Below are 14,504 nucleotides of genomic sequence, written 5' to 3' on the forward strand. Positions count from 1 at the left end.
ACCACACAAGGTAATAGTATGTTTGTCTACAACAACATACCATGACTAGACTAAAACTTGCCTCCTGCTCTGAGGTGACTAAATGTTAACTGATATTGCTACTTTTGAGTAAGAAAGATAGTATTTCATTCTCCTGCTGCCTCTAGTCAACAAGTTGACTTCTCTGTCTTCAGCACAAAAAGTACAGTCATAAAATCCTTTCATTCACAAGTTTACGCTGAATGCCACAAAATGACACAGTAACAACTTGCATTCTGCTATTCACAAAGGAATACACATTCTGAAGCTGAAGCAAATTTGAAATAATAATGCAGAAGACAGAAGGCTAGCACAGATTTAGGACTATAGGGCTCTATGGTCCTTTCTTGAAGGTCACCTGAAAGGGGCATTAGTGCACTGAATTCAAAATTAAGTAGCAGGCTATATTTAGAATGATTTTAAAAGCCAGAAATCCTAACACAGTTCAGCAGTTATATAAAAATTAAACTTCCCTTAGTTAAAAAAGGGTTAAAAAAAAGTCACATACATCATCACTGATATATACCTTTAGCAAACACATTAGGAGCATGGGTGAAGTAAGGACAAAGTGCTTTAACATAGCAGCCTTGAAGTTCAATGCGTTCAAGGAAATACCAAATTTCAGTTTCTCCAATAACAGTTGTACACTTCCCTCCCCCCCCAAGAAAATATCTTTGAACATCCACTGTATAAATAATTTTTCTTCTAATCATACATTTCAAATGTTTCTATTCTCAATTATAAGCTCACTTTAAAATGGTGGATTTAACTCATTGCTGCAAAACAGTAGATGTACATGTCTGAGCCATGTAGCAACAAATAATCTCATCCAAATAGAAAGTCTAGAATAAACAATCTTAAAGAATTCAGGATCATTGTGCAAGTATGAAAGCACCTTTTAAAATACTATGCTTGAGTTAGTAAAGTTAGTAAAGTAAAGCCTATTTTGGTTTATTTTATTCACCCAGTAAAAGGTAAACTAAAACCCCAGGGGAAATGCATGAAGATTTATGATTATGCAGATTAAGGAAAGCAGTCTTTAAAAGTCTAACAGCATTAAATGCAGGAACTTCCCACTGCATATGCCTCTGTGCAAACATCATATGTTATGCTACATGCTTCAGTAAACTCTCTTCACTTTTTGTTTGCAGAAAACTACCTGCAAAGTCTTCTAAAACACAGAAGAAATCGTCATATATGCAACAGACTATTGAAATCCTACTAGTTTAGGAAGAACTTCTATGGATTTCCTGCAGTTTGCATGGTTGTGAAGGTACAACTGACAACAGTAATTACGGAGGAACAGAAAGACAAACCTGGATCTGCTGAAAAGCTTTCAGTCTCTTCTTGAATCTAGAAGGTAAAACAAAATCACATCCTCGAGCTAGCAATGCCAACTCCTTTCTTAGATCAGGATCTTGCCGCAAAGAAATCTCCTTTATCCTCATGCTTTCGGATTTCATATAATGTCGCTGTGTGCCAGTACGGGCACTTGAGTCCCAGTAAATAGCAGAGCTGTTGTATTATCACAGTGCCACTTAAAGCAGCAGCTGCGCCCAAGTTCCGTGATATTATGAGAGCCAGTTCAACTTCGCCTGCTCCATACATTAAAGGGAACTTGGCTGGAATCACAAAAACAGATTGGAAAGTCACTTTGGGGGCCTGCCCTTTCATACATGCATTCCAAAGTCTAAATGGGACAGTATGGAAAAAAAACCTGTTTGGAGAAGCATCTATAAAAACAGCTTCCAATTTTAAAAAAGCAAGCCTTACAGGAATGCAGAGAGGCCAGCCGTGGTCATTTTGTAGCTTCCTCCTCCTCCCATCCCCCTCAGCTTTTCCTTCTGTCACAAAACACTCACTGTCTAGCTCCAGTGAAGTACCTCACCAAAGGATAAGGCTTATTACACAGCAATTAAATCCCTTTTAAAAGCTTCAGTCATTTAACAGGAACCCTTTTACACTGGGAAAACAAAGGCAACGATAGAAAAAGCTGCAGACTTTAGGAGTGGCTCACATACTTTAATGAAATATATATATATTTACATTCATCTAGATCTAAGTTACTGTATTGCAAGAAAGTAATCATTCAAATCCTAAGGCAGAAAAGCAGTAGCAGAAAAAGAGGCAAATGTTACCGCAGTGAAATGCTGCTTTAAATCATGTTTTACAGAAAAGTCGCAGTAGAAATACCAATGGTGTAACAAAATGTGGAAAAGGTTGACAGGACACATTTTTTCTATTTTTTTTCTTAAATAGGGGTTTTATAGACATTTACATCCACATACTAGATTGCACACCTGTCACATTTCAGGAGCACTAAAGTTATACTCAGCTAGCACTCTATTTTCAGTTTATTGAATCTCGAATACATTTGATCGGGGGTGGGATGTGAGGCCATGTTTTATTCCACAGTGATATTCTTCACAGAAACAGAAATCTGATAAGCTTTTGTGGAAATTAAAGTGACCTTCTATCCTTTCTCCTTTACAGTTTTAGGTTATATTAATTGATAACTGGTGAAGTTCTCACATTGTATATGAGTATAGCTTTACCATAGAAGTCTTTAGGAAATGCTGCTATTTTTATAAAGTTTGTTTTCACGTATCACCAGTACAGCTATGAGTACAGCAACTCTTCCTATTCCAGTTCAAGCTATGAACACTTAACACCCCCAAATACTTTAAGATTGGTATGTTGCCTATTTATTATCTGTACCTTGTTCATGCACAAGTTTAGTTACTAGTAGCATGAAAGGAAAGATCTGGCCAGTCTTGTTTTCATCCCTCATGCTTTAAATAGGCTGTTTTCTTGATTACACAGAGATGTACACAGCCCAAGAAACGCAAAAAACAACTCTTTCACCACTATGTTCAAGATTTCTTAGTCGACAGCATTATTTTACCCCATGCTGTACTATCTATAATCTTTAGCTCTATTCATCCATTCATAGCCCCATTCTGTCACATACCTGTATATTAAACCCCACAGTTAATATCCTCATATGACTAAGAAGAAAAGGAAACTATGAAAAAGTATTAGTGAAACATGAGATGTCTTAATTGAATCCTGCTTAGTTTATGACAGTTAGAAAGTAAATGACAATTAGAAGCCTGTTTGGTTTTTTTTTAAATTTTGTATCCAGTTCCCATCTCCTCCTCCTGCTTCTTTACTGTGACTTGTTATGAAGATATTTATTTATTTCGGAAGCAGGAGAACAAAAAAGGAATTGGCAGGGCAAGAGTCAGACATGTTGTGGTTGGCTATCAAACTGCAGTAAGCAAAACTGGCGGTCACTCAGTGTCTTTTAGGAAGATCAAATCAACTAACCTGTGATAACCCTTAGGATACAGGGAAGCCAGTGGGGAGCTAGGCGCACAGCACACAACAGCACCCTGCCTGGAACTTGAGATGAAGGACTGAAGTGTTAAGAGTGGGAGAAGAATCCTACTCTGGCAACAGATAACCATTCCAGACAAAGATGGCTGGGGAGGAAGGTCAGGAAGGTTGTATTGCAAGGCAGACTGCATTTCAGATTAAGCAAAACAGGCCTTGCTTAAAATAAGGAAAGGTATTTTCTCACCTAAATTGTTTCTATTTCACCCCTTTTCACCAGGTGATGCACTCCCATTCACTATTACCGTCACAGTCTTGTTTGAGGAGTATGTCACAAAGATGACTGACTGCCACATGGAGAGCTAACCTAAAAGACTGGACTTCCAGTTTACCTGAACCTGCTGAAGAAGCCTTAGTAAGAAATCAGTGTTCTGAACTCAATGTTGGAAAGAGCTACAGATTTCTGTCCTTTTTTCAGATGGAGCTCAGGGTCCATCATAACTTGATCAGTATATTAAGTATTTTGAATATTCTGTATTGCATTGTCATGATATTACTTCACTGCCTGAGGGAGATGTTAAGTCAGTCCCATAGCCTGACATTGTTTTAGCACTATTGTCACTAGTGTGGTTTCAAACCTAGTGGTTGTTTACATACTTGCACACAGTATAGTTGTCAAAATTTCACAGGTTGCAATTTATGAAGAATCTACATGCAATTAAGCATTTAGCTGCTCTACAATGTGAGAGGTAAGTACACTGGCAGCTATTAATCACCTCAGTTTCACCATCTAACCAGAAAATTGTTTTGTATTGCCACATTTAAGGAGATTGAGCATTTACAACGCAATGTGGTCAGGAACCCCTGTAAAATCTGATTTAACCTTTTCAGTCATAAATTATGTGCAAGAGAAGGGAAAAGTCAGCTTCCACCCATCTTGAACTAGGAGTGTCCAGATACAGTGTTACATTTATTCTAAATCTTAATTCTCCCTAGTGAAAGCTAAGGCAAAATCCTTTTCTGGGTGAAGTGCTGGATGCCAGCCATGAAGCTGTTAAAGTATCCTGGCAGCTTATTATTAGCTAAACAAACAGAGGGAAAGATGCATGCTCAGAGCTTCCTTACAAAGCTAAAGATAAACACTATGAATGGATCTGAATCAAGGGACTGTAGCTAAAGAGTTTACCATTTTAACAGAGATCTGAACATACACAAAAGTAACATAACACAAAAAATACACAAGTGAGACAAAGATGAGCTAATTCACTAATATTTTGGGTAATGCGGAGGAAACAGAAACCTAAAGAATATCCAAAAAACCCTTAAGCATTTGCTTACAAAAATGTAATTTCTTGTCAGGAGCATGTACTGTCAGTAAAGTCTTAAGAGATTATGGAGAACTAGTGTCAAGTCTTTGTGAGAAAAAAAAGCATCCCAGTATTATAGAGAGCTTCCGAGAAAATAAGTTAAATATGTAGTAAGATGTATTCAGCCACACAAAACCTTTAGTTGCTGGGGTTCAGTCTTCAACCCACTAACATGTGAACCAAGATGACAGAAAGCATGTTTGCCCTTTAGAGACAGTTTAAGTAAGGCTAAATGAGAGCAAGCCCAGTGGCAAGTGTGTAACCAAACAGAATCCCTCAGCCTGCCGTGCTGTAGAAACCAGAGTGGCGCCTGGGTTAACTGTGGAAAGAGAACTGTCATATCTCCACAGCAGACAGTGTAAAGGGTTACGCAACTAGTGTACCCCTTCCCAAAAGTAACTGATTAGTGAGGGGCAGAACAGAGCAGTTAGAAGATAAGTAAGGCAAGTAGCATCTTTCTCAATACAGAAAAAAGGTGAAACAGCATGACTAACTTAGTACTAAAGATACATTTCAGATGTTTAATGTGGAAAAAAGGCATTACTCATAGAAGCAAATAGTTCAGGAATATATGTAAGTCAAGCAGCTAACCATGTTTGTTGATAAGACACAGCTACTATGAGGCAGCAAAGAAGGAAGAGATTATATAAATATACTCAAAGGCAGACAAATGAAAGCAATAGTTCTTTGCTAGGTAAAGAAAACAAGCAAACAAAACTCCTGAAATGCTGGGTTCTTCTCCTCTCCCTCTCCCCCCAAGTCTTCACAAAATATTGTGGACTACACTATCACCATTATTTAATAAAATTAAGAGTTATTCCTAGACCAGGTAGTCCCCACCTGGCCTTTGATATACTGGAAGATGTTGGAACTAGATGTGCTTCACAATTTGCATAAATATTAGGTGGTTAATAATTAATTGGTTCCTAATTACTTAGATCAAAGGTCCACATTCAGACCGAACTTCTAACAAACATAACTCAATTTCTGCAAAATGCACTGCACTAGATGCACGCGACATTGCACTTCACTAAACCAAATGCTTACTAAGTAGATGCATTGTTTACATTACCCTGCAGATCTTTAATTTATTACTGCAGGCCAGTAGTAGCCTGTGGATCTCAAAGTACTGAGTAAAAATTGAGGAGAAAGATTAGAAGGCAACGTCCATCTAAGTCAGATTTGATTTATGATTGACAAAGTGAGAAAGCACAACTTAGGCAGGCTTGGTAGCACCTGCAGTACCTTTCTGCTTAACACTATATATAGCAATGCCCAGTGTTGACATGGTATAAATAAACAAATGAAAAATGTTAGTGCTTCTCTTTGGAAAGAATTCCAAAACTCCCTCTCAATTCTTTAAAAAGGCCCTTGCAGGGGAAAACCTCTTTATAGCAATGGACTAAAGTCTCATTTGTCCAAGCATGTTATTTTCCACTATTATGGCATAAATAAAGCATTCCCTTCTTAGGAGACTACAGTACAAAACACGATTTACTGACCTTGGATTTTATTAGAGCAGATACTGTAAAACTTGAACTGTCTAAAGAATGGGAAAAGAGAAGAATAAATGGGAAGTAGCAAAGAAAATTGTTTTATCCATATAACTGCCTATGCAATCAAGAATATTAGCATCTATTGTCAAGGTGATGCACTTGGAAGTAAGGGGGAAACCCACTGATACCAATTTTTTAATACTGAATTCACAAATATTGATTTTTATTTTGATTTCCCAAACCCCATGGCTATCCTGAAATAAGGATGCATACAATTGAAACCTATCTCTCCTTACCCTGATGGATAAGGACAGGGATTTAATAGGATCCCGAATGATCATTTTCCCCAGTTCTTTAGACACCCAACTTGCTTCTTGCTGTTAACTTCCCATTTCTAACTGCTCTGTATGGGAAGAGAGCAAGAGGACAATGCACTTGTGAGCTGAATAACAAAATACTACTATCCATCCATGGAGAGTCACCCCTTTTCAGCAGTAAAACTGACAAAACCCAAGGGAGTCTACAGTGTCTAGATCACACAAGGAATCGAGTTGTTATGCTCATGCCAGGCTACCAGCTTCCCAAATTGATTTAAGTTACTAAGGAACTGCTAGATGTTGTCACTGTAGTTAAGAAATCTACCCACACAGGAAGAAACTGATTTTTTGGTCTTGGAAAGAAGTTCACGTAAATCTGGGTCTATATGAATTTATTTATTTATTTTTTTAATTGGAAGATGCAATGCCTTCCCTATAGAACATGCAGGCAATGAAAAAACATGGAAGTCTGGCATGTGCATGCCAGTACTCTTGGATTAGAAAGAGCAATGCCTAGAGGTCCTTTCCACAGTTGATGGAAGAATGGAATTTTTAGGGGGCAAGACAGTGAACAAAAAGACACTAGTTAGATGTGATGTATATGGTCATGTTGGTAGCCCAGGAAGGATGGGCTGACCAGATTCTGTGCTTATTACCAAAAGAATGCTATGTAAGTACACCATGGCCTGTTATCAGATCATAAACAAGATAAGATACATGTTACTTTACTATGATTACATTTCCTGGACTCCAAAGACATAGCATGGGCCTTTTTAGATTGCTAACTGCATCTGGCAGACTAACTTTAGCAAGCATCAACACTAGATACTATAAAACCAAAAGCCTGACAGTTAATGGATGGCTTATATTCCTTTCAGAACAATTCTCATGTTCTCTGCCATCCTAGGAAAACATTATCAGTTTACATTTTATTCACTTGTGTATAGCATGAACAGAGATTTAATGGAAACAGGTTGTTGGAATGGTGTTCTACAGATGGAGCCTATTTACTATTCATGATCTTCAGACAACCCTATTCATCAGATCATGAAAACCAGGTACACCCAAATTGATGCTGCTGAGGTGGCTAATAAATGGAGTAAGGCACAAGCAAAATATCTAGCATGGATTATACAAATTAAAGTCACACTTGGTCTAATAAGATGTTGGGTTTTTACATTTGAGATAAACTGTGATGCTACAGATACTAGGCACAGAGGAAGCTGCAATCCACAAAATAGAAATTTTGTAACTTTACCAAAGGAAGACTCTAAAGAGCAGAATAGGTTGCAATGAAAAATCAGTTCAGGCAGATTCAGAATGCCACTGAGGTTTTCCTACAGGAGACAGCAGTTTTTATAAGTCTAAAATTACATAACTTTGAAAAGTCACAGAGGCCATTTTTTATATTTAATCATTTCTAGATTGCTATTATTTACTTTGTGTCACCTTAGTTTAGAAGTTGAGAGTAATCTGGTATAAAGAACATGAATGACAATGTTTTATAACTGTCCAGCAACTTACTTAAATGTTACACCAGATGTTCAGTACTTTCATCAGTTTGACATGAACTAAATCATCAGTTCTTTCAAAACCACGTTTATATCTTGGAATTTCATTATTTCCAAAACTAGAATGATTGGTATATGAAAGCACAACTGCTACTTTAATTCCAGCATCACATGCTAACACAACATGTAATTTAGTCCCTGAAATCACAAGACAATAATTTTGAGACTGTGACAGCTGCAGGTCAGCTTCTTGGTTATACTTTCACTTGAGATTTCCCTCCCTGAAGATCTTAAAGCAAAACCAACAAATTGGGAAGTTTATGATACAGACCTATTCTACAGGTCAGTAAGATCACAAATCGTAATTCACCAACCAATAGTGGGATTTATGGTAGAACTTCTACAGAGACTCTTGAACTAATATGACTGCATTGATCATGTATCAGTGTGACATCATTACTTATACAGGAACTGGAGAGGCAACAGAAACTATACTGGTTTCTGCAAAGCTAAATGAAAAGTCATGTACTTCCAAACAGGGTGTAGTGGTAAAGGACAATGCAAAGGAAGAAGGCAGAGCAAAGCACCTGGTCACTGGTAACTGACTGAACTTTAGCATCCAGTACGATAACTAAAGGAGCAACTACTACACATGATGAAATAAGACTTTAGTAATAAGACAACTTAGAGGTATGTATTCTCAAACCAATGCAACTACTTAAGTTGCCTTTCATTCAGTTTTTCAAGACAGTTGTATGTGCAAAGCTTCCAAACTTCCAAGACTCGGCCACAGGATATTATCATTTGTATTTTGTAGATTTTTCTTGTAACATTGCTTGCTGAAAAATTTTGTGCAGTCATTGACTGGGTCTTTCAGTGGACAAACTAGTTCACTGGATGATCTGCATCAATGACTTTGTACTGAAGTAAACCCATACATACTTCTGGCCTCAAGTGTATTTCTTGCTGGCAGAGTAAGTGTAGAGCAGATGGAGAGGTTCTAAAAAATATAAGATGGGTTCTCAAGCATCACTGAAGGGAATAAAGAGAGCTGTTTCCTCCCAGACTGACCACCTGTTAAAAGAATGAACTGTTTAAATGACCGATGTAAATCTATAATTAAGCTTAACTATTTTGAAAGATTGAGCAGAGAGAAGAAAGAAGAAACTAGAAGTAATGATCTCATACAGGTATGAACTTTTTTTTTGTTTGCTTTTGAGTTACACAGGAAGGAGTTCCTATGGTTAATAAATTTCATCCAAATATTTGAATTTGCCTTGTGCCAGGATTCAGGTGAAATTTAAATTTGAAGAAAACTACACAGAATTCTGAATTCAGTTTTTCAGCACTAGAAATGCCCAAACCTCTCAAGACTGGGTGTAATGATAAGAAATACGTGTTTCAAGTGTAACTGCCACTTTGAAAGAGGACAAAAGATCACTGTTTCTTCTAACAAAGCACAATGTGCAAACAGAATTGATACTACTGCTAAGAAAAGTGTAACATTTATATCCCAGGGCATAAGATGCTGTTAGAATAAGGAGCACTACCAAAAAGCTACAACAATGAATAACTTTCAGTCTCATTTATACAGAAAATGAATAGCTAGTTCTCTAATCAGCATAACGATTCTTTTGTTCCAAGCTGTTCAGTACAGCAAAGCTTAACAGCAATGAAATGTACTACCATGCTACTTATACTGACTACTGTTATTTCACTACACTTGAAACTAATAATGGTTTTCTAGGAAAACATATAGCTGCACTCTTCCAGACCTTACTATGAACTTCTGGCTGCCCTTCCTTTGTTGGCACCATAGAAGGAGTTTTATTGTGAACACAGTAGTGCTGACATCTGTCATAGTACCTTGTTATCATCGTTAAAGTACATCAGTTTGATACCAGGTTATTTACAGTCTGCCTTTAAGTCATGGGCTTGAGTTGGAAGCCAAGTCCACCATCCTCACCAGTTAGTGATGCGACACAGCACTATTAACACTAGTTTTGCATAACACAGTTAGGGAGTGTATGTGCTAGACCACACTCAGCCCTTCACAGTGTAACCTGGAGTGCAGGAAAATGCTTATACTGCTTATGTAACCCAGACTTAGTTAACATTGCTTTTACTACTAAGGTATACAAGGTAGGAATTCAGACACAGACAACACAAGACTACACACTTGAAATGTCAAGATCAACATCAAAGCTTAATAACCACTGAAGTGAAAAGCTGGCAGGATTCAAACGGTCATTCCTTCTTACTTTTCTGATGATTTATGAACATATTTTCTCTCCTTGCTGCTATAAGGCAGTCACCCCTAAAAACCACAACTTACAGTACACCTGCAGAACGTGGAGATGGCCTTCCATACCAGTCTAATGGATGAGGTATAAGCCTAGCTACCTACCCTTTAACTCAAGTCCTCAGAACTTACTTGTTCCAAAAAGGAACTGTTATTATTATGCTCAAACTTCTGTCCATGTTAACAGGTTTCATTCTAGCCTCCCTTTAAACTAAAATAGATTCTAATAGTATCACTTCATTTGAATCAACAGTAACAAAAATTAGGCAAGAATGGTAGTGATGAATAAAGCTATGCAGCAATACAGGAAAGTAGTAAAAAAAATTCAAATTATAGAAATATGGGACAATGAGCTTTAATTAATTGTCAGGGGATAACAAGCAGAAACAGCACGCTTATCAAGCCAAGGATATACAGAAATCAATCTGAGAAGTACCTTTATATCAAAGGTTGACCCTGAAGAGAAACAGAAAATAACTTTGAAGCATTTCAGATCACATCACATTCTCCCTGCAGCACCACCCCCCAAAATGCCCATAGGGAATTCTGTGAATTGTTTCCCCAGATGCCTTGCACACCAGCTGGTTAGGATTAAACATCTTGCCTGCGGCACCTTTTAGTCCTTGAGGCCTGGTATTTCTGACAAGGTGATGAACAGTGTACAACTGTGTATACCCCATATGTTTAAGATAATCTAGAGTGCCAGAAACAATGTTAAATCCATGTACAGTAGTGTTAAGGGTTAGAAGAAAGCTATTGTTCAAGCTTGAAAGTTACAGCTCTAGAATGTCCTTTCTTTACAACAATATATTCACAAAATATTACAGTTAAATGTTGAGATTTTCCTATGCCTCTGATTTTGTTATTTTAACACATTTAGTGCATACAAATCACAAGCCTACTTGCAGAATGCCAAGTGTTAGCAAGCCTTTCACGTTGCATAACAAAGATGACCAGAACTTTTCTATTACAGTGTTTGTACAATGAATGCAGTCAGACACCGACCTCGCTGTGAGCAACACCATGCAAGTGAAGGGAAGTACCTCCCCTAGAGGAAAAAAAAAAACCCTACATAAACACTGTTTTGTTTTCAGTTGCACTACAAGATGAAGTCTTCATGGTAGAGTTCTGTCTAGATTTCAAAATGTATGTGTGGATTAAGCCAACAGTTTATTCTGAAGTTGTGTTTTTCCAGAACCTGGCTTTAAGTGCCCTGTCCGAATGAACAAATTCCTGTTTGAAGTAGCTCTTTTTGTTCATCTTCAACATAAATACCATGTAGGTTCTTTCATTATCTGATCCAAATTACTTTGGACTTGCTGATCAGCGGAGAGTGGCTTCAACTATGTTGAAAGACAGCAAATTCTCCTCTGACAAGACACTAGTGTTTCAGCCAAAACCACGTGGCAACTTCTGAATTTTGCATAAAAACATAAGCCTCAAACTTTAATTACAACCTAACCTCTGAAAAAGAGGAAGAGATCTCCTTAAATACAATAGCTATCTGCTGCAGTACTTTTAATGCTGTTTAACAACTGCCATCAGAACACCAACTTGTTTTGCTCATAAGCTACTGTTTAAAGTGTTAAAAGATCAAATATCTGATTAGTTTCAAGACTAGTCTTCCAAGAACGCTTCCCATTCTGCAAAACATGTTTTTCTGACAAGCAGAGAAACCTGAAGCATGAAAATGTGGTTTCCTGCACATTCATACTTGCTACTTGGTAAACCAGAGGATGGCAGCTTTCTGTTATCATCTTTATTGTTTTGTGTCCTGCAAAAAATTTGCAGGAACATTTTAAGAAACAGGGAAAGGTGTACAGCAACCTTATCCATAATCAAATGTAGTGACTCATCTCAGTAATAATGAAAATGTATCCTGTCAAAATGAGTTTTCTGTTTGTACGCTGTATTATGAGAATTCCTGTATACAGTAAGAAAAGATTTAATAAAAAAATGCCGAAGCTGACTTATATAGTCCTAAAAGAAATAATTTTCCAGCTCTTTATAGCTGTATGTAAAAATACCTCCGCTCCTAATATCACCCTCAGGCACACAGAGTTGAACACATTAACTTCTACCATTTTCTAGGGGTGCTATTTAGAATTCACATTGGTATAACCTACAGTAATACCAGTAAGACCTACAGTACAAGTTGGTTTTTTTTGTTTGTTTTGGGTTTTTTTTGGTTGGTTGGGTTTTTGTTTGTTGGTTTTTTTTTTTTGGGGGGGGGGGTGTCTATTGTTTGGGGTTTTTCTTTTGGTGTTGGTTTGTTGTTTTTTCTTAAAAGCTATTGGAAATATTTTCTTCCATTTACAGAAATGACACGAGGACCTCAAAGTCAAATGACATGGGTAAAATCATTGTGGTGTGATCTGTGAGCCATGATTAAGTGGACAAAACCAGCTACATTACTTTTTACACTGCAGTAGGTAGTTTCTGGATGTAGGAGAAGGGGTATATTTTGCTTTCCATGAGAAAATACACTGTCATGGCAGAACATGCAATTATGCAACTCTCGGTGGTATCTTAAGATCTTAAGTGTTGATGCCTGCTCCAAATGTTATTTATGCTTCCTTAAAGATTAGGAAACTTCTGGATGAAGCTTCAGTTTAGCTGAATAATAAAGCCATAAATAAATTTCTGATTGCTTGGTAACTTCCCCCTGCCCACCTCCTTATTAAAAAAACCCAACCAAACAACAGCCTAACACTCTAGGTGCTCTCTCAGCACAATACAGACAATTCCAATTAAGAATTTTCTCTTCATTAATCTCTTCTAGTTCTTTTTACAAAATCTACTTAAGGTGACCAGCCAAGATACACAACATGAAATACAGTACATGAGTTTGCAATTAAGTACATCAAGTAACAGAGGCTTTTAATGGAAGCTCTCCCTTTGCTTCCTTTTATCCAACAAACGAATAAACTGAGCATCTGCTAACTTTCCGCATTCACTAGAACAGGAAACAAAATGATATGAACAAAGTAAAGAAATAAGTAAATCAAATGTCATGCCCTGCTGTCTAGCTAGTGATAACACTTAAAATACAAGTCCCTATTAGTATACAAATTATAGACTGGAAGTGTGATGTCTTGACAGTAAAAGATGGGCACTTCAAGTTGTCAAGCTAGGTTTGAAAATTCGTATTTACAAAGACAACAGCACTTCAGATTAAATGTTTTAGTGCAAAACAGTAGTCATGTTGCTACTCCTTCAAGTCAAAAGGTTAAGTATGTACATTCAACACACACCAATAACAAACAAGAAGTAACTGATACTTTTAAACATCCTCAGCTCTAAACTCTCTACCCTTACCAACCTAAACAGGGATCCCTGAGACACCAGGAGGTTTGGCCAGTGTACTAGCTGGATACCAACATATGTAAAGTGATTGGGAGAGATGACCACTTAGCAGTGTTATTAAATTATATAAACTTATAGCCCTACAGCAGAAAAAGCTTTCCTCTTAACTCTTTTGATATAACGCAGATCCTATATGCAATGCTTAGTTTTGTCAGTGACCACATAATTCTCTATCCAGTTTTGGTTTTACAAGTTATAAAAAGGGCTAGAAATTAGATTGAACTGAATTGCAAGTTTAAACAAAATCTCAGGTTGGGGGCAGGGGCGTCATTCTTGCATAGAGGGCATTGTTCCTTAGAAAGGAAGCACTGAGCGTACCATGCAGTACAAAAACAATTACTTTGTTAATATGCAGATTCAGTGGAGACAAATTTGAGTCTTGTACCAACAGTAGTGCCTGGTATCATTAGACAAAGGAATATTTACAGTCAAGGCAGTATGTTATAAAAATAACTGTGCAACGAAACACAGGGTCTTACATTTATCCACCATTAGACTGCATTTAACAATGAAAGGGCCTCATTTAACAGTGGAAGAGCTTATTTAAAGTGTGGCATCTGAAGCATCAACACTTGCTTTGAGTTACCTCTGGCAAAAGTTAAACAAGAGGTATCCAGCAACTGGGATCTATTTAGTAGACTAAATAGCCTTTGTAAACTACCACATCTGATAGAATGATAGATTTTTATTTTAATATGAAGTGTGACATGTATTTCATAAATGACATCTGGTTAATCATGGCTGGCTGACCCATCTATCAAAATTTTGTCTTTTACGATTATTTCTTTCTT

At 37.2% G+C, this 14,504-nt stretch overlaps 1 protein-coding gene across 2 annotated transcripts in view; it reads right to left on the reverse strand.

Annotated features, from left to right (window-relative positions):
• Positions 1 to 14,504, reverse strand: part of PPP2R3B (protein phosphatase 2 regulatory subunit B''beta) — a 46,651-nt gene that overhangs the window by 30,968 nt on the left and 1,179 nt on the right. Inside the window, exon 1 of one of the 2 annotated variants that reach the window (XM_062628652.1) lies at positions 1,335 to 1,794. The exons of the other annotated variant lie outside the window; for it this stretch is intronic. Within the exon in view, the coding sequence (XP_062484636.1) occupies positions 1,335 to 1,481 (147 nt within the window). The 5' untranslated portion in view covers positions 1,482 to 1,794. Of the gene's footprint in view, positions 1 to 1,334; positions 1,795 to 14,504 lie in introns of those variants that run through there. 2 annotated transcript variants of the gene reach the window in all.

Source organism: Pezoporus occidentalis, unplaced genomic scaffold (genome assembly GCF_034315485.1).
Source record: "Pezoporus occidentalis ecotype Australia unplaced genomic scaffold, CSIRO_AGI_Poc_V1 ctg32, whole genome shotgun sequence".
NCBI lineage: Eukaryota > Metazoa > Chordata > Aves > Psittaciformes > Psittacidae > Pezoporus > Pezoporus occidentalis.